Below are 26,092 nucleotides of genomic sequence, written 5' to 3' on the forward strand. Positions count from 1 at the left end.
CAATGTAATGTGAACTTTAGAACCCAGGGTTAAAAATCAATCCTATTGATTAAGTTCTTAATATAGATACAAATAATGAACACACAGGAATCTGTAAAGTCCACCCATCTGTAGATGCTGTACCAACCAACCTTCCCTTCTCAGGCAAAACAGGCACGCAGTATTTTGGCATGTATTTGGCATTTCAAATCTATATATTTGAATGATTTAGTGCAGATTATTTTGCTTAGACCTTGGAGCTCTCTGTAGGAATGGGTGGGTTGTAGGAGCAGAGCTATGGCTTTGCAGTTCCCATGTTGCAAGTGAGGAAGTACTGATTGAGCTGAATTGTGAGTCATCACGTTAATTCATGTTACGAGTTTGAACAGTTAAACGTAGTTAGTATGCTATAATGCATCTGTGACAGGTAGTGTGCTTAAAACTACGTGACTAGAAAGTGGTATGTAATCATACAAATTATGTTAGTTGAGCTAAATGTGCATGAGGGAAAGTGTTGAGGCTGAGTGACTGAGAAATTAGAAAGATTTGCAGAAAAAGTGATATGCCTGTATAGCAAGAAAGCACCCTTTTTTTTTTTTTTTTTTTAAGTGACCAGAAAACATGCTGACCTGTGTGGCTGCTAGCCTGCAGCACAGATGGGATGGGTCTGGTGAATGTTAAATGCTCAGTAGCAGACAGTGTGGTGACTCTGCAGTAAATTTGCTGCCATTCCTTTTCTCCTTCTGAAGGGGGTTCTTCCCCAGGTGGGGTGGTTGGACCCACAGTGCAGCGTGTCAGCAGCCCTGGGAGAGCCTGGTGGCTGGAGGTGCTGGGGCTGCCTGGGAAGGAGTTGTTAAAAGGGCTTCCAGTTGTTGGGATTGCACTAGGAAAAAAAAATGAAAGAAAAACAGTTTCTGTGGAAGGAGAAAATAGGAAATAAGAATAGTCAAGAATGCTGTTCTTTGTCTCTTTTTCGTGAATTTTTTATTGGCCTGAATGTTTTGGGGTGGTGGGGTTTTTTTGTTATTTTTCTGAAAAAGAAACACCAAAACACCATGAAAATCCCACTGAGTTGAGCAAACTGATGCTTCTTGACCTGATAACATGATCGTTTTCTGTTCTGACTGTGACAAGTTGAGGGTGTGAGCATGACAAGATGCTGAATGGTGAGAGGGCATCAGGGGCAGGAAGCTTTAGGGCACAGAGCAGCCAGCACTGCCTTACAGAGTGAGGGAGGATGGTGACTGAAGCGGGCCAGGTCTCAGCAGGGCTGTTTTCTAGGATTCTGCCTATGTAGCAACATTTTGAGTTATCTCAAGATTCCCCAGCCAACTCTTTCAGGATTTGGGGGAATGAAAGAATGGAGGGGTGCTGCTTTTAAAACCTCAAATAAGTTGTTTAATTTCAAAGCCATAGATTATATTAAACTCAAAGGCAAAAGACACAACCTTCTAAACAGCTAAAATAAGTCTTACTGGACTTATTTTATGGTTGCATTTATAAATTCTGCATATTCCTGATTGGTGCTAACAAGGTAGGAGCCTAGAGTATGTGTCCTGTAAAGAGAGTTTGAGGAAGCTGAGCTTGTTTGGTCTGACAAAGAGGAGGCTAGTGGGAGATCTTGTGGCTGCCTACAACTATTTAAAGGATGATTAAAAGGATAAGAGAGCCAAAGTTGTCTTGTTCATGTGAGATGATATAAAAAGAGGCAGAAGTCATGAGTCATGAGCTGTTTGGGAAGTTCATGTTGGAGATGAGTACAAACTTCTTTCCCAGGAGGGTGGTGCAGCCTTGGGACAGGTCCCAGAGAGGTGGGGGATTTCCATTCTTTAGTGTTTTCAAGCCTCAGCTAAGCAAAGACACTGATTTACTGTTGGCAACAGTCCTGTTGCAATTAGGAGATTGAACTGGAGATATCTGGAGGCCCCTTCAACCAATTCTAAATGTAATTCAAGACCAACTCTTTCTTGGGAAAAGTTATGGAGGTTCAGATAATCAATAGGTAGCTCACAACTGCCTTTTTTTTCCCCACTGTGGTTCAGTTTTTAACTATCTCTGAACAGGCCTGCTCATGCCTGTAGCTTAAAACATCAATAGCTACACATGCTTTGTAAACTATTTGTAAATATTTTTAGAACATGTCATGATATAAATTGTCAGGGAAGTTGAACAAGAGACCTCCAGAGGTATCTTCCAACCTAAGTTACACAGTGCATCTGGGATTCTACCTTTTATTTTAGTATAAAGGTAGTAATTTTAGTATAAAGGTAGTAATTCTGTAGTTAGTCTGAGAAAAAATTTAAAATTCAGCAGTGTTTTCCCAGAAAGTTTTATATAACCTGGTAGGCTCTTACCCAGCTGCAAGTCTGTGTGACCCCTTTGAGGTAAAGGATTTTCATGTGTATTTGTGGCAACTCGATTCACCTGGATTTGCAGACAGTAAACTACTGTAGAGCTGGACCTTGACAGATGATAAGAGCCTAGAGAAGGGCCTCCCACAACAGCAACATCTCCAAGGAGTGCCTTGCTACCCCAGGGTCACTTCTGTCTGTCCCAGTGCAAGGACAGAGAGGAAGGGAGGGCTGTGAGAGTTGTCCCTGCAGAGGGAGGAGCCCCCTCAGCTCTAACATGCAGTGAACAGCCGTGGAGGGGCTGTGCCTTTCCTGCCCTGTCATTCCACACTGGGGACGCTGAAGCTGTGGGGAATCAAGGGGGCGGGATGAAAGTTGTATGTGTAGAGGCAGAGACTGGGAGGGAGCTCTTCATGCATTGGCCTTTCTTGCTTTCCGCTGCATTGCTGGTTCATCTGATTGTCTTTTGCCAGAAGACCCATTGCTCTCTTTTGCTTCCTACCCTTGCTTCGCTGCAGACCACAGTTGCCGCTCCATACTGCTGTGCTGGGAGGGAATCAGCTGTAACTTTGCCTCTCTTTAATGTTTGTTTCCTCTCTTTTTTCCTTTGCTTGTCCTGGCTGTGGCATTTCTCGGGGGCTGGGTACAGATGGATCTTTGTGATACTGACAGCGATGAGGAGATTCTGGAGAGGATACTAGAGCTCCCACTTCAGAAGAACCACAGCAAGAAATTGTTTAGCATCCCTGAAGTGACTGAGGATGAGGATGAAGATGAGGATGAGAAGTGTGTTATGGAGGAAAAGGCAGACCCTCAAGACTCCTTGGAAACGGTTACCTACCATTCAGGAAGGACAGAGAAGCCTCTTAGCGTCAAGGAGCCATTTCTAAAGGCAGATGGGAGTAATAACTCCACGACTCTGTCTGCTCAGACTTCACAGGAGGACCATGGTGTTAAGGAGAGCAGAGGGGATGCTGACCATGCGAATCCTGCCTTTGTCCCACTGGCCTGGAGTCAGAAGAAGGCAAACTGGAACTGGAGCTACCAGGAGAATGATTCGAAGTCTGGGACCGGGACAAGTCCTGCTTGGAGCAAGAAGAAGGGAAATAATTATCGAGAGAAGACCCGGAGTCGGCCAGAGATGGGTAGGAAGAAACAGAATAATATAACAGAGCACTGCAGTCGTCTGCTGAGCAACTGCAGCCAGATGGGAGGCGGGTTATACAGAGCTCCTAGCCTCAGGGAAGAGCTGAACATTGTGAGCAGTGCTGGTGGTAAGGAGGGGTTTGATATGTACAGTCGTGCCAGACAAGGCACCTTACGAAAAAACAACGTGAAAGCAGTGGTTTCACAGTTTGCAGAACCTACTGTGATGGCAACACACTGCTCCAACCCCAGGAGCCTGGAAATAGACATTGAATATGACTCCGAAGATGATCAGGATTCGACCTGTGCATCCCCCCCTGAGAGCAGGCTGTGGTCAGAAAGGTCCCAGAGCTGTCAGGGGGAGTGGAGTGATTGCTCCAGTCAATCTGAGGCTGCACACATGGATGGCAGAAGCGACCTGACCAGACTGGAGATGATAGAAGAGCAGGGTATGGAGTGGGCTGGGTCTCCGAGCCAGCGCCTGCGGTTCTTCTGTCGGGAGAAGGAAGCACTGAGATGTGAGAGCAGTTCTGAGGAGCAGGGCTGGGAGCTGGACTGTAAGTCACCTGGCTGGAGAAGGAGGCTCGAACATCCTTCGAAGGGGATACGTAGCACCTCCTTGCACAAAAGGGTTGGGTGACTTTTCCTATTCTGGCTTTGAAGCAGCTTGCAGTGGCATTAGCTTCCCTCTGCTTCCCTGGCCTGCCTGTATCTTGCTTTGTTCAGTGTTGTCCAGAGAAAGGACCCTTCTCTAGGATTGTCTGGAAGAATATTTGAGAGATTCTGTAGTTCTGTGCTGCTCCGTGGCTTTTCTTATATTAGCTGCTTCTGCTTTTCCTGCTAAATGACCGAGTGTCGCCGATGCAGTATTCCTTTTCGCACTGGGTCTTCCTCCCCATGGCAGGAGGCTGTGGGACCCAAATAAGAATCCCTGGTGAAATAAGCTGATTTGTGAAAGCTTTGTGTAGATGATGACTGTCATGTCATTGCCTTCCCTTGAAATGCCCTTTCGTGCGTCCTCATGCTCACCAAGGGGATCATCACAGGTGCCTAGCAGGGTGCCTGCCTGTACCTAGTTTTGTTTTCCAACTCCCTTGGTATTTTCAGCTCTAGAGTGTCCCTGAAGAGGAATGTTGCATTTGGATGCGTTGCTCTTTGTGGAGTGCGTTTGGGCTGAGCACTGTTCACTGAGTCAGAAGGCAGAGGCTGCCACTAACTCTCTGGTGGTTCCTGTTGCAGGCGTCCGGTAATAAAGATCCTAGGCGCCCAGAGCTGCCTGGCACAGCCGCCTGGCAGGCTCCCAGCGGGAGAGCGAACAAGAGTGTAAGAAGAAGCCAAATGCAGAAACCTTTGCTCTCTAGTCCAGGTGAGCGGGCAAAGGGGGAAGAGAGTGGGGCAGCAGGAGAGAGGGAGGCTGTTGGAAACAGCAGGGGAGAGGCTGGTAGGCAGCGTTTGAGCCATGCAGGCCTGTGGCAGTGGAATGGTGCTGACCTTCCCTCTGGTGTGTCTCCTGTCTGTGCACAGGTCCTCCAAGGAGCACTGCTTCAGAAACCTCTGTTAAAGACGATGGCATTAGAATATTTGTGGCTCTCTTTGACTACGATCCTGTTTCCATGTCTCCTAACCCTGATGCAGCAGAAGAGGAGCTCCCATTTAAGGAGGGACAGATCCTGAAAGTAAGAGCACACCTTAGTGAATGTCTCTTACTCTGAATGGATCCATTTGATGTTCCAGGGACAGCATAAACCTTGGGAGGCAGAGCCTCCTTCATCTTGGGAGTTTCCTTAGCATTCCTTTCTCCATGCATCTCAGCCCCTGTAGCATAAACAGCCTGTCTTTTCCCTTGCAGATATGTGGAGACAAGGACGCTGATGGCTTTTACAGGGGTGAATGTGCAGGAAGGGAGGGGTACATTCCCTGCAACATGGTATCAGAAGTCCAGGTGGAAAACAATGAAATGAAGAAGCAGCTCCTAAAGCAAGGCTTCCTGCCTGCCGGCACACCGATGGAGAGCGTAGGTACTGTATCTCCTTTATGTCTGTTTTGTGCTACTGTCAGCATGTTTCTTTGCTGAATGGAGAGCTCAGTTGTGCTGTCAAGCTGTGTGGTCAGTGCAGCCCACCAGAATGATCTCTAGTGCTGGTCTGGAGGCTTGTTCAGCAGCTGTTGCGGTAGGAAGCGGGGAGGGCTCGACGGATGAGGGGGACAGGTGTTCTGAGGCCTCAGTCCATAGCTGACTGGTGCATCACAGTGCTGCCCAAGGCTGCATTTGCAGCTGCTGGAGCTGCTTCTGTGCTTGAGGTGTCATGTTTGTGAACTTATCACGGAGTGTGAGTGAGGCTGATCCTCGCTCAAGGAGGGGAAACAAAAAAGTTTGAAGAGCAGCTGAAGAATGTGAACAAGAGTTTTCACTTCTGTGTTCTCTCCTTTGTTTTGTGAATCTGTAATTGAACCCTTCTTTTGGGTGAGAGAATCTTATCTCAAGTACAAATAATACAGGCTGGGTGGAGAATGGATTGAGACCAGCCCTGAGGAGAAGGACTTGGGGGTGTTGGTTGACAAAGAAGCTCAGCATGACCCAGCAGTGTGTGCTGGCAGCCTAGAAAGCCAACTGTGCCCTGGGCTGCATCAAGAGAAGTGTGGACAGCAGGTCAAGGGAGGGGATTCACCCCCTCTATTCCACTCTTGTCAGACCCTCTCTGCAGTGCTGTGTCCAACTCTGGGGGCACCAACATCAGAAGGACACGAACCTGCTTGAGTGAGTCCAAAGGTGGGCATGAAGATGATCAGAGAGCTGGATCACCTTCTTTATGAGGACAGGCTGAGAGAGTTGGGGGGGGTCAGCTGGAGAAGAGAAGGCTCCAGGGAGACCTTAGAGCGCCCTCCCAGGACTGAAAGGGGCTACAGGAAACTCAGGGAGGGACTCTTTTTCAGGGGGTGTAGGGATAGAACAAAGGGTAACAGTTTTAAACTGAAAGAGGGTAGGTTTACATTATATATAAGGAAGAAATTCTTCCCTGTGAAGGGGGTGAGACACTGGCACAGGCTGCCCAGAGAAGCTGTGGCTGCCCCCTCCCTGGAAGGGTTCAAGGCCAGGTTGGACGGGGCTTTGGGCAACCTGGGCTAGTGGAAGTTGTCCCTGTCTGGGGCAGAGGGGTTGAAACTAGATGATCTTTGAGGTCCCTTCCAACCCAAACCATTCTGTGAGAAGCTGTGACTTGGGAATGGAGGAAGATGGGGAGAGACTCATGGGGAAGGGGAAGGAAGGGTGTGAGACAGCAAGGTAGGCAGTCAGGAGTGTACAAGGAGCAGACCTGGTCCTTGGGCCCCTCCGTACTTGCTCCCTGAAGTATGTGGATCAGTGCTTTATGCACAACAGAGACTTTCCTGTTTCTTCCCACTTTGTGCTTGGAGAGAGGAAAGGATCCTTCCCTGGGATGTGCAGCCAGCACAGCTCGGGCTGAGTTTGGCTGTAGTGCAGTGGCAGTGAGCTGCCCTGAGACTGCTGTCAATATATTGGTGTCCCAATGACAATCCCTTATCTCTCCTATCTCTCATCCTGCACCTTTCCCAGTACTCTCTGCTAGCAGTGACAATTGTTTGACCTGCTCCACTTGTTAAAACAAGAGGTAGTTCTTCTTTTGGCTGGCCACTGTTTCCCTACAAGTTGAGCACGGTAGAACAGCCCAAGTGTGGGTCTGATGGCAGTGGTAAGCCTTGACATTGGCTGAGCCCTGGAGGCTAAGGAGCTCCTAAATGTCCAGCTCCTAAATTGAGTTGCTGGAAGGTGGACCCTGAGGAGCACAGGGGCTGAAGGACCCTGTTGCTTTCACCACTTTGTAGCTATGTGATTTTTTTGGTAGATTTGTGTCCTTTGGCCTCTCTTATGTCTAGAGAGAGGAGAGATATGACCGAGGCTTTTTTCACACTTGGGACATTCCTAACGTTTCTCCTGCGTGTGTCCTCTAGCGCCCAGAGATGCCCAGATGCCTGTGGTGGCCTTTGTTCCTGTGTGGATACACAAGGCACTCTGTCTTCTGCCCCACTGAGCACTCTCAGAAGAATAAAGGAACTCTGAGACTTCATGAAACGTAGCGGGTTTGAAAGTTTTAGGGAGGGTGGTGATAGTGAAAAAGACACACCTTATGTGTGCGTGCAGAAAATAATCCTTGTTCCTTAGACAGCTGGGCTGTATGTTCCTGTTTTCCTGCTGCCATAAACCCATATTACAGCCTCGTAACTAAGAAAATGCCTTGGGGGGGTTGGTCTGGAAGCTCCTTCTGCAGGCTCCTCTGGGGTCTTGCCCAGTACTGACCCTGCTTGGTGCAGAAGCTTTAGCTGGAGGCCTCCCTAGATCCTCTCCCACCTGACTGAGTTGGTGGGGTGCACCTTACCTGGAATTTTTCAGGTCTTAATGGCACAAGGTTTTATTTTATCCTCATGATGTTGCTTCTGGAAGATACAGTGCAGCGAAGTTGTCTGATATGTACTGTGTTATGTAATGGCATGAATACCGTGGTAGGTAATGGGCATAAATACAGTGTGGATTTCTGTGTGGGTTTGGGATGTGGATCATGCCTCATCTGAGTCCACATACAAGAAATGGAGGTTTGGGTTTTGCCCATGGTAATTGGTGTCTGCTTCCCGGGGGAAGCATGTCATGCTACTCTGTTGCCTGTTTGCTCTTCAAGATGCTTTTCACTTTCCATGCACTGTCTGTTTCTCTTGTCTATTTATTTGCTTTTTTTGATTTTTATTAAGGAAATGGCACATTTTCTCCACCTCCACGCCGCCAAACCGTCCCTCCTCCAAAACCCAGACGCTCCAAGAAAGGTCTGTGTCACCCACTGCCTCCTCTTTGATTTTTGCTATAGGATTACAGACTGCATTGAATTTTTACTACTTGCTTACAGGATCCTCAGATGTTTGTCTCTGTACGACTGCTAGGAAGTGGAAAGAGAGCCCATCCCTGTGCTGGTGTTAAGTTTTTAACAACAGTGATGTCTTTTTATAGTTTGGAGCTTGACCTCTGCTGCTTGTTACGTTCCTGAGTCATGGTTACTGGTGTAGACTTTGAGTTGCATGAACAGTTTGCTTTTGTTGTTTGCTGCCTTGGTCTTTGTTCTTTTTATTGTTGTTTGTCAGTTGTGTCATGTGGTCACTGTTTGAAGATGAACTCTCACTGAGACATTTTCTTCCCCCATCAGGGCTGTATAAACAGGAGAAGTACACGTCTCATTCAGGTGAGAACTGCTCTTTCTTACTCTGGGTAGATAACACATCATCATAATACAGACATGTTTTGTGGTTAGGGGCCAATGCAAGACCCTGTAGTGCTGCTTCAGAGCACTGTAAGAAAATGGTCATTTTCACAAAAGAAGAGTCTTAATTCTTTTAGTTTAGTAGTGGGTGCAGTTGCCTTTGACTAAACAGGGAGTGTTTGAAGGTGAAGGGCTGTTTTGCCAATTATCAAGCCTAGCATAAAGGACACAGCCAGCATAAAGATGAACCAATAACCAAATTGTATTTGATACAAAAGGGTCAGTACATGGGTGAGCACTGGAGGTACAAACAAGTCAGATTATACATAATTGACATCAATCCCACTGACCCCAACAACACCACACGACCAACAATGGGTGGAATAAATGGTGAAATGCAGTTTCCCATAGAAGGGATGGGAGACAACCGAGTCAACAAGCCAAATACATAAGACCAAGGAAGCCACACACTGAATTTCCACACAGCCCACATTTACAAAGCCAGACCTGACTGTAGCCCAGTCCCAGGGAGGCAGGAGGTCCTTCCCCAACAGGGAACTCTGCACAGGGCATCCATCTCACACACAGACACTGCCCCTGCCTGCAAGTGGTCCCAGCTGTTACCCCTCAGTGGGACACCTGACCCTTGGTTACTCAGTGTGGGACACCTGGGGCTCATTTACCCAATGGCTCTGTCTGCCAGGCCGGCACCACCCTGGAGGGAAGCCTGAAGGCAAACTCACCCCCCTTTGTGAAGGGCTGTGGGAATCACCCACATGTCAACCTTAATTTGGGGCTTGGGGTTGAAACCCCAGCATTTTAAGGGCCTGCATGGTTGTGCTTTGGAGGAGCAGGGAGGTCTTACTCATCTGATGCCACAGTCCTTAGAAGTCCAGCATCCCTTGAGAGGATAGTCATGCTGCTTAGGTGCACAGTCATCTGTTGACATGCAGAGAGACTAAGCCTGCACACCCGTTGCTAGCCCATCCAGTGTTGCCCTGAAGCAGGATTTAAATTCATAAGCTGAAGGACTGGACAGTGTGTGTTTCTGTAACACCATACTTTGTTTTTGTAGACTCAGAAAAGGTCTGTAATGGGGGTGAGCAGTCAGGTGGCTGTGAAAGTGCAGCGTGTTCCCTGGATGATGATGGCCTGTTGTGCTGAGCTCTGTACTGCAGTGGCTGGGCTGCCAGGTGATGCTGTGCAGGGCTCTTGCTCTTCCCCTGGCACTTGGAGGATAAATTTTGTAGCTCAATAGCAGATCATCGTGTGGAGGGAAGAGAAATGACCATTTGAGACACTATAAAGAGACTGCCGTCCTCTGTGTCTTTGTGTATGTGTATAAATAGAAAACATAAAATAAAACATTCCTATATACATAGGAAGGACACCAGGATGCTGGAATGGGGAGAAGTCCCCACTTTTGTGCTTGTGAGGTGATACAGGAGATCAGAAAACTGCTTTACAAAATGTCTCTAGGGGCTCTAAGATCTCTCTCCCATTTATTTTCCTCCTGGTATTCTTTTTGCTCAGTCTACTCCAAGAATGGTGAAGGAGTTGGTGTGATTTGGGATTTTGTTCTCGAATTTCTAGCTCAGGATATTTTGTTTTATTTTTGTCCTGCAGGACAGAAGAATAAAGACTCTGAAGCTGAACTGATTCCTCGAAGTATGGTGGCTGTCTTTGACTATAACCCTAAGGAGAGCTCTCCAAATGCAGATGCAGAGGTAACCACCAGTCCTTTTATAGGGTTCTTTTTCCTCTCTCTTTTTTTTCTTCTATCCAAAGACACTTAGCACTTCAGTCAAAACAGAGACTATTATAGCTTGGCGATATTACTGCTAAAAAGGGGTTGGCTGAAGTCATAAAATGTAGAGTTTGCTGACATGTTCTCCCATGCATTCTCTAATAACAGTGTTATCAGTTATCTGTGAAGAATATGAAGCAATATAGCCCTAATGATTCTCAGTATGTGTCTCAGTGAAACTGTGCAAATGTCTCATGGCTTCGTAGCATCCTCTAGTGATTAGACAGGACTAAGCAGATCTGGGGTAGGAGGAGGCAGACCCTGCTGTTAGCAAATGATCCAGGGCACACACTGGTGAAAGGAAAACCTTGCTTAAGGGGTTGAATGGACTTCTGATACTTCAGAAGAGCATGTATTTTGCATTAAATACCTGTGTAGGTCTTTGTTCAAGCAAGACTTAGCTTCAGTTTAATGGACCAGCCTTCGAAGTTCTTGCTTTTCAAACATATAATCCAAACAGTATTTTTGTGGATAAGTCTGTTTCAAATGGAAAGGTTGCAATGCAGAATCCGTTCTGCAAAATAAAATGCTAAGTTAGAACATGCTCTGTTCTCTCTTCCTCCGTAGTAGTGTTAGTCTACTCTGAGTAAACACGAACATGGGGTTTGGATTTGGATTCCTTCCATGCACCCAGAAAGGAGTGAATTCCCAAGAAGTGGCACAGTTCAGGCAGTCCTTGCCTCCCAAACTGAGTGTCTTGTGAACAAGGCAGCCTGCTTCTGGGGACACTGTGTTTTAGGGATGGTGGTTTATCCTGGGAGATATGATGAGAGTGTGTATCCAGCCAAAGAACACTTTCGAGCCCTTGTCAACAAGAAGATGACTATTATTTGCAGTGATTTGGTCTTCCTAGAACCTTCCCTGTGGACAGAGCTCAAATTACTGAAACAAGCTGGTGCAGTTCTGTTGCATTGTTGGAGATGCTTCCTGTTCACACTCCCAGAAAATTTGGTCACCTGTTCTGCTAGAAGGCTGCAGCTGCTGTTTGTGAACTTGCACCAAGATATAGTAGGATCAGCTGTGCCGTTCTGTGTGTGAGTGAAGTTCCCTACAAGTGTCTTGCTGCTAGAGTAAAGTAATTCACAGCCAACAGGAGGAGCCTGCAGCATCCAGAAATAAACTGAGTACTAGGGATATAATAAGCTAAATATATTAGAGGTAGATCCCTTCCAGCTAACACTTCTGTGAAGTGCATCTAAAGCCAGTGTGTCTTGAGAGGGACACAGCCTGGTTGGACTGCACCTTTAGAGCAGCTTTTTTTCAGTAACTGGGCAGTTTCTTCCATTAGAATGGACTGCTTACACCTTTGTCTTCAGTCTTGCGCTCCGTGGAGCTGACAGGACAGACGGATGTGGTGGTGGAGGGTCATGTTTGTTGTACAGTAATATTCTATTTCCAGGTCAAATCTTCCTGTTTGTATGCATTCCTGCTAGTGAGTAATCCCTGCACATTGCATACTGAACAGGATCGTCCATGGGAGCAAGAGTTAGTACTTATATTTGAAGAAATTAAAGGTATTTCTGGTGTTTGTTCAGCTTGTTCTCAACATACGTTTCCAGAACAGGTGGTAGGTATTATTTTGAAGCCTTACTAAAATTGATTTAAGAAACAGACTTTGCTATTGACTTTTATTTTTATTTTTAAAACTTTTAAAAATTCATTGTAATTTATGAAATACTGCCTTAGCACTGAATTCAGCAGTTAACTACTTCAGTTGATCTTCTGCATCCTGGTCCTGCAAGTCTTAACACAGTGGCCTCCCTCCCTCGAGGTGAGATTGTATAAGAAGCCCAGGGTGACCTTGTGTTTCTGCTTAGAAATTCCAGGCAGTGCTTCTCCTTTGACCACTGTTATCTTGCTCTTTGCAGGCTGAACTGACTTTCAGTGCTGGGGACATTATCACTGTGTTTGGGTCCATGGATGATGATGGATTCTATTATGTAAGTACAGGGGTCGGGAAGGTCCTGTGGCTACATCTGAAATCGTTGCAGTCCATCTAGTGGCAAGAAAGCAGAAATCAAGGAACAAAATATTCTGCTTTTGGAAAAAAACAACCCCATATCTGCTTAGTGCAGAGCAGATTGTTTCTGGCAGTCCATGCTTCTCCTGTAAACCCTATATCCAAACGGTCCTGAGTTTATTTCTTAGCATAACTTGACTGCAGGTTTCCCAAAGCTTAGGATGCATTTTTCTGTACGTACATCAGCATCTGCTATAAGCTGTTTTGTCACCAAGCACTCAGACACATGGTCTTATCCAGGATAGGAGGCTAAAATGGCAACATAAGCATAAAAATGTATGATGACTCCCATCCAGCCATACTTCAACACATCAGCTTGAGCAAGCACTGGTGTCTGTTTAATTTACTCTGCATACCTGGGGACCGAACCTGCCAATGAGCTGAGTGCTAGACACGATCCTTGGCCCTTGGATCATCCACCTTTTCCTGCACAGAACGCAGTGTGTCTTCACACATCAAAGTTGAGGTTCAGCTCCAGGTAAAGTCTGGAGGGGATCACTGGGAACGTTTTGTTTGACTAATGTTTTACAATGTTGGCCAAGTGACATTGCTGGGGTTGGTTTTGTCTCGCCCAACCACCTGCTGTTGAACTGGAGACAATTTTTTAGGAATACAGCCAAGCTTGGTTTGCAGCTCTGGACCTGGGTGATCATTGAGGCAATGTCTACAGGACATTGTACCAGTAGTGCTTCATTCTTTAAGAAAGTTAATAAGTACCAGAGCAAATCAAAGGCCTTTAGAAAGCTTGTGGCACAGTCATATTCAAGCTGCTTCTGGGATAGCAGTGGAATGTTGCTGGAATACGTTTGTCATGTCTTGCTGCCATCTTTTCTTCCTTTACTCTCTTCTGTGTATTTGCACTCTGAATTGTTCCACAACTAAACAAGAATGTGAGTTGTGAAACTTGCTGAGGATCCTTCCAACATTAGCATGTTCCTTGGTGTGCAGGTTTTAAGCCTGCCACCCGCGCTGGTCGGGGTGGAAGTTAGACACAGACCCCAGCTAAAATAACAAGAAATTTAATACAACAGAGTGATAGAACAATCTGAACAACAACAGTATCAATGGTAACAACAATAAACAGCAATAACAGTGAACAAGACAAACGATATACAGAGAAATACCGCTAGCTGGTTTACGGAAAGAAAGGTTCCCGCCACCGAGCCCACCAAAGAGCCCAGTAAAAAGGTTCCGCCCCTGGACCTGATGCCAGCATGGTATGAATAACCCGGCTGGAGATCCCTTCCCCCTCTCTCTCTGCTGGGGAAACCTAACCCTGTCCTAGCTGAACTGGGACACTTGGTTCTCTCAGGCCATAATCTGGCCTTCTCTGCTCTATTTATTATTTCTCCATCAGCCAGAAAACCTGATGTGAGTACTGAATATTGCTCTTGCAGGGAGAGCTGAACCAACAGAGAGGGCTTGTCCCATCTAACTTCTTGGAAGCTGTAACATCGGATGGAGGCATGGTCAAGGAACTTCATTCGAAAGATAAAGAAGCTTTTCCACCAAGTGCTGAGAGCCAGGTAAGATTGTGTGACTGTATAGTACAGACATCCAAACTGTGATGTGGCTGGAGACTGGGCATTGCTCAGCATGCAGCATCTGATGGAATCATTTAAATTATTGCATGCAGCTCAGTTCATGCCATGGGGGATGCTCAGAAGTTTAGAATGTAGTGCTAGGAACAATTCTTGAAGACTTATCTATAGTGCAAAAAGAGGCACAAAGCAACATCCACTGGGGCCTCAGTCTCATTATGGTCAGGTGAGCAAAGAGCATTCCGTGTCCCACCAGCAAATTCTTGATCTAGGAAAGGGTCAGTGGTGAAATCCTGCTGCAAGCAAAGCAGTTCAGCCTGCTCCCCAGATACATGAAATTCCTCAGCTATGCTTCTATCCACATCAAAGAGTTCTGGAATTACTGACACTCAAACACCAATGCTCTTCCACTCACCCTGAGTTAGATATATCTTAACCCAGTCTGAGGTACTTCCAGATAAATTTAAAACACACTGGGGAGTTTCTCAAACACATCTGTGGTATGGATCCTAAGGCTTTGAAAGCATCCCACAGACACATGGAGTTTGAAGGTTGAGCTAACCCCCTGCATTATGTTGCTGATAGTCTTAAAACAAATTCTTAAGTGTAAGTTTTGAGTCATCTGCCAGATTCAGTCAGGCCCCAGTGGGTGAGGCCAGAAGTGTAACAACTCCCTGGTCACTCCTGGACCTCATATGCTGTGTCATAGAGAGTGGGAGGCAGGGAGGGACACAGCTTGGTCCCAGCTCACGTGTACTCAACCTTCAGTTCTTCCTGGGAGGTATTGGCACTGTCAGGTAGTGCCAGACCCATAAAAGTGTGTCAGAGCAGGCCCAGGCTGGCTTTGAGCCAGTCCTTAAGGAATTACGTGGCTCTGAATCCTCTGTTGAACTCTCCACTGATGCCAGCCTAGTTTTCCTGCTCTCTGCAGCATTCCTTGTCCTATTTTTCATGCTCAGCTCTTCCTTTTCCCTGTACCCACCTCCCATTTCTAACTTCAAATGCTGCGTGATCTCCCTTAGGCTTCACCTGTAGCCCCATCTCTTGCTTCCAGGCATTTCAAGCTTTGTGGGTACAAGTCTGCACTAAAGCCTCGACGCATTCTTATGAAGGGCAGGTGGCAGGCCTGACTCAGAAATAAAGTTTTTGGGTAGCTTGATGGATCATCTTCTAAACTCAGAAGGTGTCTGGTCCCTTGTGCCTTACCTGTTTAGGACTCAGTCCCTTTCCTCCCGGCTCGTAAGTGCTGGTCCATGCTGGGGAATCACAGGTTAATTAAGCTGTTACTACGAGGGTTTAAGAGCCCTGAGATTACACAAGTCTAACTTTCTTGGGGGGAAACAAGCATTCAGAGTGGGCTTCCTTCTTCAGTTTCCTTTTCAAAATTACTTACTTCTCCCAAATCACTCATCTGTTGGACTAGAGGGTGCCAAAGGAGATCTGAACCAGCAAAATTAAAACAGCTTGAGTTCATAATGTAGCTTTTTACAGCTCTAACCCTGCTCTTTAGCTTCAACCAGGAACAACAAGGGCCAGTTTCAGATGCCAGGGGTCATTATTCCAGCCCCAGCCTGAGTCATCCCAGAAACCATGGGGAAATTCAGGTAGCCTTCAGGGCTCAGGGAGCTGATCTGCCACTCACAGATGTGAAGGGTTTGGCTTAGCTAATGGTGTTTGGTTAAGGGCGAGTAAGAGAGAGTAACTTGGCTGTTAAACAGGATAACATACAACAAATCTGCCCTTATTTCAGATACTGCAATTTGCATCCCACTCTTCTGTTTTACTGGTGAGGAAACTGCGACAGCAGTTTGACCTACCACGTCTCGGGCTTTGTCCCAGGCCTTACAGGGTAACAAGCTCCTGCCCGCTCTGCTGCTGAGCAGGCAGCACGAGCTGTTCCTGCTTGCTGCCCTGCAGCTCGCTGCTGCTCTGCTGTCTGCTCTGCTTTCCACTGCTGCTGGGTTCAGCAGTGGGTGACTGTTTCCCTGGACACAGGAGTTTTGCCCAGATATTCCTGCATGCTCAAGGCTATAAGCTTTTTTCCTGTGGTTCATGACACCATTTTATAAACAGAAATGCCTTTCAAGTGTGAATAAACCAACCCATATAAAATAGACATGTTTCAAGCTTGCTTGCCCTTCAGACCTTTCCATTTGTCTCCATTTCTCTCTGCCAGAAATCCAACAGAGCTTCCCCTTGCATTGGCTCTGATTTCAGGCTTGCAGAGCAGGAAGCTGTGGCCTTAGGTCAGGATCAATTTGAGAGTTTTGGTACTCAGCTGATCCACAAGCTGCTATCTTTTTTGTAATCTGAAGTCTGGAGACTTGGAATATTCAGTTGATGGTGATTAAGCCAGTTTTATTTCAGTGGGAATCCACATTAACTATCAAGGCATGACTTTTTGTTGGCTGCTTCTGTGTAGTGCCAGACTGCCTGCCTCCTGTCCTGCTGCCTCCCTGCTTCACCAGGAGGCCTGTCCCGGGTGATTCTGGCTTAGCTCTCTTTAACGATGTGCAGTCCTGCCTCTTGCTTGTGCTTTGCAATCCAGACCTATCTAAACAGCTTCCAAATGTTAAGGGCAAGTTTGCTCCCTTTTGAAAGCAGTATATTTACCCTACTCATAACCAAACTTGTATTAGTTAACTGCGTTTAAGTATGTTTAGTGATTACCAAGGAGAGACAGAACATGATCCCACTGAGGTTTTGGCTCTGCACAGCAATCACAGCATCCCTGCCTATGGGCAGAACACCTCATGGGTAAGGTAGAAGGAATACCTCCTCCTGTAAAACACATTCTAAGGGCCATCCCTGAGCTGGAATGAACTCTCCCAGTGACACAGCCACGCCTGGGGCTTTCCACCATCAGTGACACATTCACACCGTAGAGTTAAGAAACTTGCTTGTTAAAGCACCACAAACAGAAGCACCTTTGCTGCTGACGTTTGGTATGGGAGGGGCTGGGGTAGTATGCAAAAAAATCACCAAAGGCAAAAGATGCATAGCAGCCTCTGGAGAAATATTGTTTGAATCTTCTCAAAGACAGCATGGCAAACCAGACCTCCACTAGTCCCAGCCTGAGACCTCACACATCAGGGGGCATGTATATGCACTGTGGTATCACAGTAGAGCTTTGGACTTGTATTAAAGCTAGTTCCAGTCTTAACAGAAGCTTCTCCAGCATGATCATAGTGATTTTTAAATCACTTGTAACTTCTTGGATTTGATTTTTTCACCCTGTTCTTCACACTTCCCTTCACTCTGGTGCTATGCCAAAGGCCTGAGAATAAGGACAGTTTACTTTCCAAATTGAACTGGGGAAGGTGGATCATTTTGAATTATTTATGAGTAAATCTTAAAATGATGGCAACTGAAACAGGTGAAGCAGTTTAACTTTCAAACTGACGACATTTGGGAATTAGATTAAGCAATAAAAAATACAACACAAAGAGGCGTATCCAAGAAGTTATCATCACAAGCTAGGGCCCTGAAGCACTTGTGCTCACCAGCTTAAAGTAGTTGCTTTAATGCTGTGGCTGTCAAATGAATATTTTTTTTACCAGTAATATGCAGTTTCTGTCAAAGACTGATTGTAAAGCACCTTCAGAAAGTGTTTGATTCTAATTGATTTCATGTATTTATTTCTGCCTGTACTATGCACCCGTGATGGTTCTTTTCTTCAGAGAATGAGGAAGAGAAGAGTCCAGTGATAGATATGAATGATACATAGAGAGAGAGAGCAACCATGTAAGTTTGTGTGAGAAGACCTCTTCAATCTCCCACCCAGCCTAGCATATTAAAGGATCCTGCACCTGTAGTTTACTGCCTTTCTTGCTTGTAGTTTGACAGGCTGTTTTGGGGCCTGCTAGCAAGTCCACCTTCAAATCCTCTGGTGGCAGACCTCTACCTGCCAGATGATTGGTTCTATATTAAACACAAGCCATGATCTGTTCAGTTCATGAAGTGCAATTGTTTGGAACAATTATCTGGTGGTTTTGGGGACCGTGATGGGACTGTGCTGGATATTCAGGTTTAGAAAAGACCGGCTTTGTAATTCAGCCTGGCTCTTCTACCACTGTTCAAGCATATCAACAGCCAAAGCTTTGTTTAGCCTTTGCAAGATCCTGCTCAGGCTGAGCACACCCCATATTCAGCCTGTGTTTTTTTTTCCTTCTTGATTTTACTCCTTTCTGAGTACAGTCCCAGAATACCCCTGCACACTATGAACTTAAGGAAGTAGTAACACTTAGTCCCTAAAACCAACCTTGTGTGGTAATTGTTCTGTCTGATAACACTTAAACAAACAATTTGGGGGCTGGGGGGGTGACACCCCTGGTTTTGGGGGGCAGTGGGAGGAGATCTGTGTTTTTCTTCGTTTTGAACATTGTTTTCCTGAAATTGTGCAAAAGAGTAATACCTGAGACAGCACTGAAAACCACCCCCTAAAAACTAACATGACTCTTCTGTTTATCAACCCTAGTAGGTTTTACCAGGATCTTGGCAGAACAATTTTTTCCTTCATGTTTCTCTTAGAGAAGAAACCCTAATTTTAGTATCATTTTTCTCTTACCAGATGAATGTGTGAACTGGTTCTGTTGCTTTCCTGCTATATAGAGACCTCTGAGAATATCTGCACATGCTTGTGTGCAAGAGTGCCTCTGTGTGTGGAAATCTGCCTGGGCATCGTATACTACAGCTGGGAATCAGCAGGACTTTCAGCCACAAAGACAGGAAACTGCTAGTCACTTCCTTTTAACTGTTTGACATTTGATAATGACATTGATACTGCAGTATCCTTATCACAGTAAATAATTGTGACATTTGTGAGTTGGGTACCTGCCTCATTCTGCATGCAGTCTTCCATGCATAGCTCTACAGGAGAAATAGTATAGGGTTTGCTGGGCTGCTTCAGATCTGCCCTAAAACTGTCCCACCTTTGCCAGAAGAATGGTTTCCAGTGGTTTCCACAGCCTCCACTGCCTTGACTGCACAGGGGCTTTTGCATCACTTCCACATCCTTTGGGGCTGCTGAGCCAGACAGCCCAAGGCCTGAGCTTCACAGGGGAGATCACTCACTGCATGTTGGTGAGACCTCCTCAGCTGTTAGCCCAGTGCTTTTGTGCATTTTATCCAAGGATAATTTCTGGAGCAGAACTCAAGGATTCTTACTTCTGCACACAGCTAACTCAGTAGACTACCAAGTTAGCCCTCATCTGGCTTCTTTTTTCTCTGCCTCCATAAATCTTGCATTACTGGCCGAAAATGGTGCATCTAGATTCGTTCAGATTTATTTCCAGACTTCTCAGACCTGACTAGCACGTGGACCATCAACACCAAGTGTTGCGCCTTGCACGTGGCTGTTGCCAGGAGATTGCTGAGGGTGCTGCAGCAGGATTGGACCCTGCAGGCAGAATGCAGCTTTCACAGGGGCCGGGCTGTTCCATCAAGCCCTCTGCGGTGTGTCCTTGGCAGTAGCTGGCCTTTCAACACAGTGCTGCATATCTGGAGAGTTGCAGAAGTGCCTCTGAAAGTGTGTGGAACAACATTTCTAGGTGAAAACAGAGTGTGAGTTCAGGGAAAAATCAGGGACTGTATTGTTTACTGTAATGAAGAGGGGTGGAGAGGAGTTAACGTCTCTGTCCCTGTATCCAGATACCGCAGTTCAGCTAAGAGCGAGTCTGATGGCACTGTCACTTGAGACAGTTTAAAGTGATTGCTGCAGCATAGTAGGTGACTCTCAACTTTCAGGAGTTGCCAAGGGTAGTATATTCACACCAAGACAGAACTCTCTAAAAGTCCTGTACCCTTCTCTTCTCAGGACTGACTTGATAGGTATTCAGCATACTGAGTCTGACTCTAGAGAAGAGGTTTCTGATCATCTTGTACCAGAAGCACTTTCTTCCTGCACAGAGTGAAGCAGCTGCAATACAGTAGTGTAACTTCAACATGTGAGGGGAGGAGAGTTCACAGCCACTTTTTGTGCTTTTTGTCACACAGGAGTTGGGGTGCTGAAACAGCAGTAGGGTGATAGGGCACTGCTGCTTTTGCTTTTGGCCCCAGGAAGTTTTTAATAAACCCACAGTCCATAAGGTGTTTTTGTGCTACAGCGGTAAATGTTATATCTGTGCATCTGCTTGATTCGGCAGCTTTCTCCAGGCAGTGTGGGACCAGGACCAAAGCACAGCTACTCCTGCCAGCGAACTTACAGACAGCTGCTTTGGTTCTCTCACATGTCCTGTGCAGGGCTAATGTCTCTGCTCTTCAGGAATGCTTCCATCCCAGGCAGAGCATCCTGCTGCCGGTGTCGCTAACTCATCTTCCCTGTTGGAGCTGTGGCTGCTCACAGGCCCTTAAGGGACATGAGCTCCACTTTCCCTCACTTCATGGGACCCAAGCAGAGAGATGATGTTTCAGTGATAGGATAGGGTGTACAGCTGGGAGCTTGGAAGATGTTGGTTATGTGAAGGCTGTGTGGAAGAGAAGGCAGTGGGACAGGTGTTTTCTTAGACCTCAAAAACCCAGAGCCTCATCCCTGGTGAATTTTGCAGCTTTTTGGGAAAGCCTGCTCTGCTGGATTAGAAACAGTCACTGTCTGGACACCTAACCCAGTAAGAGAAGCTCATGGAAAGAAGGCTGCTGCTGGGAACTGACCTGTCGTTAGTATTTTGTGAAGAAGAAACTGAGCCCAGGACTACAGCACTTCCTGATTTCTAAAAGCCCTTTCCAAAGGGAGCAGCATACACGCATTGTTTGGGACTGTGGAGCCCAGTTAACATTCTCAAATGCTTGGGTGGCTTAGAAACACATCAGTTGCTGTTCTTGTTCCACTTGTTCCAAGACTTCTCCATGTCCTGCTCCATCATGAACTTTTTCTCCATTATTAGTGCCGCTGCAGAGCGTTAGACTTCGCTTTCTGTCCCTCCTGTGATTCGGCCTGATGGATGCTGAGCTGCCTTGCAAGACTCCAAATTTCTCTTCTTACTGTGACAGAACGTGGCCACTATTGCAGAAGTCTCCTGGTTTAGCAAGCCTCCTTGAGCTTCTGAAGGTCTTGCACAGTCCTTGTTCTTAAGTTGTATTTTTTCTTAATGTCCTGCCACTGTCCCTGAGTGTGCTGGGAGTCTCCCAGGCTCCCCAGCCCAGGCAGCCAGCAGGCATACATGGATGCCCCAGTATCCATCCATGCTCTCAGGAGGTGCTTCACTTACAGCATGTTCAGCTGTGAAGCAGCATCTTTAACCAAGTCTAGAGTGGGTCTTTTCTGCTGTCCTATTCTTAGCCCAAAGTTAAGGAACTTCAGAATGTCTGAGCTCAGGCAGTGGGTACAAAAATGTTTAAATCCACTGGAAACTTCCTAACTGGATCTAACGGCGTACAAGAGCTGAGCCTTGCTGGGTGAGAGAGAGACTGGCAGGGAGAAGACAGGGTTCTCTGGCTGAGATTTGTGTTGGCATGTTATCATTCACCAGCTCTAACTTATGCTTTTTTCTTTTGTTTTCTCTTTTTCCCACTCAGTTAAATCCTGATGGGTCTGTTGATCAGAGCGACTCCTCACCAACTCCTCCTACTCTACCACCTTCCTGCCTTGTCATGGGCGAGCAGTGTCCAGAGCAGGCATCGCTGGCTGTTCTCAAATGCAGTGATGTACCTGGTCAGAGTAAAAAGAAGAGAGGCTTCTTCTTCAAAGGAAAAAAGCTCTTCAAAAAACTTGGGTCCAGTAAGAAAAATTAACAAGGGATTTATTGTTCTGTAAAGACTGCCAGTGCAGTCTACACAGGGACTGGAAAATTCAGGAGAAGCCCTCTGCAATAAGCTGATTAGAGTATTTTCATAGGGAAAGAGTGTATGTTGAGTAGAGAAAACTCTTCAGTGGGTCTGTGAGCTGTGGTCTCTGCTAAGAGCCCAGCCGTGGGTGCCCACCCAGTGTGGGCAGTGGCTCTGAACACAGTGTCATGACACTGGGGTGTGTGAGGCCTCAGCTCTAGGACACTGCTACCTCCTCGGTAGTGTGTCCTGCTCCATGCAGCCCTCAATGCACCGGTTCCCTGTAAATATTTTAATTTAAAAATTATATTCTGGTTGTAAGTTAGCTAAATGGCTTTTCCCAGCAAAGCCCTGGCCCCTTAGGAAGAGATCCCTTGTATTACGCACCCTGGTATTTCTCTGGTCCAAAGGAGGTTGTGTCAACTCCTTTACTTCCTGCAAAGAAAATTTGCACTTTTCTGTTCCCATGAATCCCCTTTGCTGTCTCTGGGCTGACAAGTGAGTTATCTGTACTGTAAACCTGTAAATACGCAGCTGTGCCTAGGAGCATCCCACGCTGCCTCAGTCATGTTTCAGCACGAGGATTCCTGTGGAGGAAGGAGGGATACCCCGAGGGGGATTCGTACTTCTGCCTACAGGGTGGGCTGCTGTAAGCTGCTCTTGGCTGGTTCACCTTGACCACACACTGGCTGGGGACTCCGCCTTATTTATTTATTTATTTGTCTATCTATCTATTTATTTATTTATTGTCTGCCTCTTCTGCAGTTTTATTTGGCTGTTTCAGTGGGCTGCTCCTGAGTTGGAGCATTTGGAGAGCAGAGCTGGGGATGGAGAGTTTGCAGCTATTTTCATATGAGATGATGTGTTCCTTGAGTTAAGACACATCCCTTTCTAAGCCACGGAGAGTTTTGTACTACATGGTTTCTATCCTTTTCAGTGTTTATTTCTTTGCATGTTTCAGTGGGGTACTTGCTTTGAGAAGGACAGTTATGTGAGGTACGTGAATGATGCCAGCACAGTGTCCACAAGTGTTGGTGATACGGTATGTTTTTATTTAATATCAAATTTTATTATAATAAAGTCTATTTTCACAAAAATACATTTTCCTTAAAAAAACCCAAAAGATTCAGTGCTGCTTCTTCAGGGAAGGGGGCCTGCAGAGGGGAAAATTACACCAATCACTTGCACCTCGAGTGTGCTCTGCAGCACTTCCTATAGGAGCCCACCTCCCCTGTGATCATGATGCAAACTGCCTTCTCTGGGAAGGAGAAGTCATTGCTTCTCGTGTTTCAGAGCCCTAACACTGGAGGAGAAAGCACCAAGGTGTGGTTACCCGCTGTTACGCTGTGCCTGAGCGCAGCTACACCCTGTCCAGCCCTCAGCTGGACGTGCCTGTAGCCCTGCCACGCTGCCTGGGCAGCTTCATGCAGCCTCAGTCCCAGGATCTGGGTGCTGGACCCCTCCCTGTGGGTGCCACTGAGCCCGGGGGACCCGCTCAGCCAGACCTGTGCTCTGTTCTCAGCTCTTGGGTGTTACAGGGGTGTGTGTGTGCTCCCGGACACAAAGCGAAGGGCACGGGGCTGGAGTGGCTGCCCGGACAGCAACGCCTTCCACGGAGGGCTGGCAGGGCAGCAGGAGGGCTGCTGGCCCTGAGGCTGCCAGGAGCCCCCTGGGCCACACCGCTGCACTCACACGTCCTGTTGTGTCGATGTAGCAGAGCAGTGAAAGCAGCATCAGGTACAGTGGCTGCATCCAGACCACAGTGTTTCATTCCCTGATGATTCCCTCGTTTTTAGAGTAGAGCAAAACTAAAGACATCAATGATGGGTTTTGTTAGAAGTACAGCTTTTTAACTGGCTCCTCCACAACTAGCCACCTTCAAGCCTTGCTGGGAGCACATACCTGTGCCAAGATCTGAGTATCCCTTGCAGATGTTTCTTCTTTTTGTGCTGTGCTGATATGGCAGCTTGGCTGGGATAGGCCCAACTCTGCAGTTCCTGTGTCTTCTGACACAGCCACTGCTGCACTTTGGAGATAGACTGTGATGATAATCTGCTTTCTCAGAACAAATGGCCCCAAAAGAGACCAGCCCCACCACAAGAACCTTGTAAGTGGAACCCACAGTCCTCTTGCAGGCTTCCTAAACATCTGATACAACTTTCAGAGATTCCAGGCACATCTTGTGCCAGCAGGACCTGTCCACTGCCAGCAGCTGCTCAGAGGTTGTTGTAAGGGTCTTCTCCCATGTTTCTTACCTGAGAGATTAACAGCTTACTGCTAGGAGCCCTGACTCAGTGCTGTGCATAGAGAAGAGGCTTTGTTGCCTCTCTGTCTCCCAGTTTGGGCTTCTTTGGGACTGCTGCCCTGTGCAAAAGTCTGTGTATTGTCAAAAAAGCCTGATGTTGACTTTTGTAGTACCACCATGGCAGACACACAGTTCTTCAGCTACTTGATGTCTAATCCTCCTGTGTGAACCTGCTCTAGCTGCTCAGTTCTGCAGGGCCTCAACCCTGATCTGGTAAAGAGAAGAGTGAGGTTGCTGGAGACAGACTGAGCTTTCCTGCAGTCTTGCTAGGAGTTGCAGTTTTTCTGCCTGTTTGCCTAGAAGACATCTGGAATTGAGCAAAGCTGCCGTCTGTGGCATCTGACCCCAAGACAGAAGAAGAAAAAAAGTGGTTTTCCCCTCTCATCCAGCTGGAACAGTTAAGCTGGATGATACTCTTCATGTGCTTTAATATACTTTGGCTAAAAGAGAGAAAAATGAAACCCCAAGAGTTCTGAGGTCAGAGCGCAGGCCTTGGCTCTGTATCTTGCTCTTGCAACTCACTGAGCAGTTGATGCCTCCTGGTCCCATCAGTGGAAATGTGGACACGTGGAACTGGGATCTGCGGCGTTCTGTGGGCTCTGCGAGGGCCTCCGCTGCGTCCCTGTGGAGAGGCAGTTCTGTACCTCGTCCTCTGGGAATTCGGCCAAGGTGGCAAAAGTCACTGTGGGCTCTTCTGGGGATTTTGTAGGATTCACTTGACAGGAGAGACTCGGTTGGGAAGCTGCTGTATCTTAAAGAGAAATGTTTCAGGAGAATCTTGATATTGTAGTGAACCACTGTCTCCTGTGGTGGACAGGAGTCAGCAAGGACGGACTGAAAGGTCTGAAGTAATGAAGTGCTGCAGCTATGAATCTTGAAAGGAGTTTTCATGACTTCTGAAGCAGACTTAAGCAATGAAAGTCATCAGTGACCTAGTAATTTATCTTCAGCTTGTCCTGCCATGGAGGAAGTTGGTTGCCATTCTAACTGAATTTACCAGCTGGAATTTCCTAAGTAAGTTGTTTAAGGTCTTTTGAAAGAACTGTGTCGTTGCTTTTATCAGTTCATCAGGGGATGAACTGAGGAACAAAACCCTTAGGAAGAGAAGCAGCGTCTGTAACGTTTTGGGGCCTGCTCAGAGCTGGAGGCCGTGGCTGCAGGTGGTGCCTGCAGGATGGCTCCCTCGCTCCTGGTGCTTCACCCTCCCTCCTCAGCTGAGCCCTTGTGACCAGAAGGTGTGGGTTGTCCCTCTGCTCCCAGGCACATTTTGCTGTGATAGACATGGACATTTAGCAAAGTCACCCTAATCCAGTTGGTTCCCAGGCAGGCTCTACAGCAAAGCTGACAGAAGTCTTCTTGAGAAAGGTTGAACACCTTCAGGCTTTGGTAGCTAAACACGAAAGGCTACAAGAAACAAAAAAGATAAAATGCAAATGTAGTCTAGATGTTCTACTTTGCACCCTCTGTCTTTAATTGCTGTGCTGTATCCCAGGTGTCGATGGCGCATCTCTGCTATGAGGCGCTGTTGCTTGCATTGACATACTGTTTCCATACTCTAGAGAAGCAGCACGTGGTCTCTCCTTCGCTGCCGAAGGTGGTGAGTGCGAGGGCTTGGCACTTGTGTTGGTGCCCAACAGAAGGCTCCCCCCCATACCTGGCCTTTGCCATACACCCTTCTCTAGGAGCAAGGTCACGGTCTCCAGAGAAAGTGAACTTCAAAAGACAAAGCGTCTTTCAAAACCTCCCATTTCCATGGTTTCTGAAGCAGTTCTGAGAGCAATTAAGTAAGTTCCTAATTGTGAAATGCAATTACCAGCACAGATATGCACTAACTGTCTTGCTCTCCTTTGAAAAATCCTCATCCTCTTCCAACTGGTGATCTGCATGATACAGCAGATGAAGTGTGCAGATAATGGCTTTG

At 46.8% G+C, this 26,092-nt stretch overlaps 1 protein-coding gene and 1 long non-coding RNA gene across 11 annotated transcripts in view; one reads left to right on the forward strand and one right to left on the reverse strand.

The window, feature by feature from the left end:
• Window positions 1–22,965, forward strand: part of TSPOAP1 (TSPO associated protein 1) — a 71,313-nt gene extending 48,348 nt beyond the window's left edge. For 3 of the 10 annotated variants that reach the window (XM_026861611.1, XM_026861612.1, XM_026861613.1), the window contains 10 exons: window positions 2,980–4,107; window positions 4,716–4,842; window positions 5,001–5,152; window positions 5,326–5,494; window positions 8,238–8,309; window positions 8,681–8,719; window positions 10,364–10,464; window positions 12,413–12,484; window positions 13,962–14,090; window positions 21,618–22,965. In XM_026861611.1, coding sequence (XP_026717412.1) covers window positions 2,980–4,107; window positions 4,716–4,842; window positions 5,001–5,152; window positions 5,326–5,494; window positions 8,238–8,309; window positions 8,681–8,719; window positions 10,364–10,464; window positions 12,413–12,484; window positions 13,962–14,090; window positions 21,618–21,833 — 2,205 coding nt within the window. In that variant the 3' untranslated portion in view covers window positions 21,834–22,965. Of the gene's footprint in view, window positions 1–2,979; window positions 4,108–4,715; window positions 4,843–5,000; window positions 5,153–5,325; window positions 5,495–8,237; window positions 8,310–8,680; window positions 8,720–10,363; window positions 10,465–12,412; window positions 12,485–13,961; window positions 14,091–15,625; window positions 15,961–17,785; window positions 17,850–21,617 lie in introns of those variants that run through there. The other 7 variants (XM_026861609.1, XM_026861610.1, XM_026861606.1 and 4 more) reach the window with 7 other exon arrangements.
• On the reverse strand, window positions 5,506–7,798 carry LOC113487181. The gene is made up of 3 exons (XR_003399742.1): window positions 7,788–7,798; window positions 7,282–7,286; window positions 5,506–5,933 (listed from the first exon to the last, which is right to left on the reverse strand). It is a non-coding gene; the product is annotated as an uncharacterized LOC113487181 (long non-coding RNA).
• Window positions 22,966–26,092: the final 3,127 nt, after the last annotated feature.

The sequence above is a fragment of the Athene cunicularia genome, assembly GCF_003259725.1.
Source record: "Athene cunicularia isolate RWA chromosome 19 unlocalized genomic scaffold, athCun1 chr19_part1, whole genome shotgun sequence".
Lineage (NCBI taxonomy): Eukaryota > Metazoa > Chordata > Aves > Strigiformes > Strigidae > Athene > Athene cunicularia.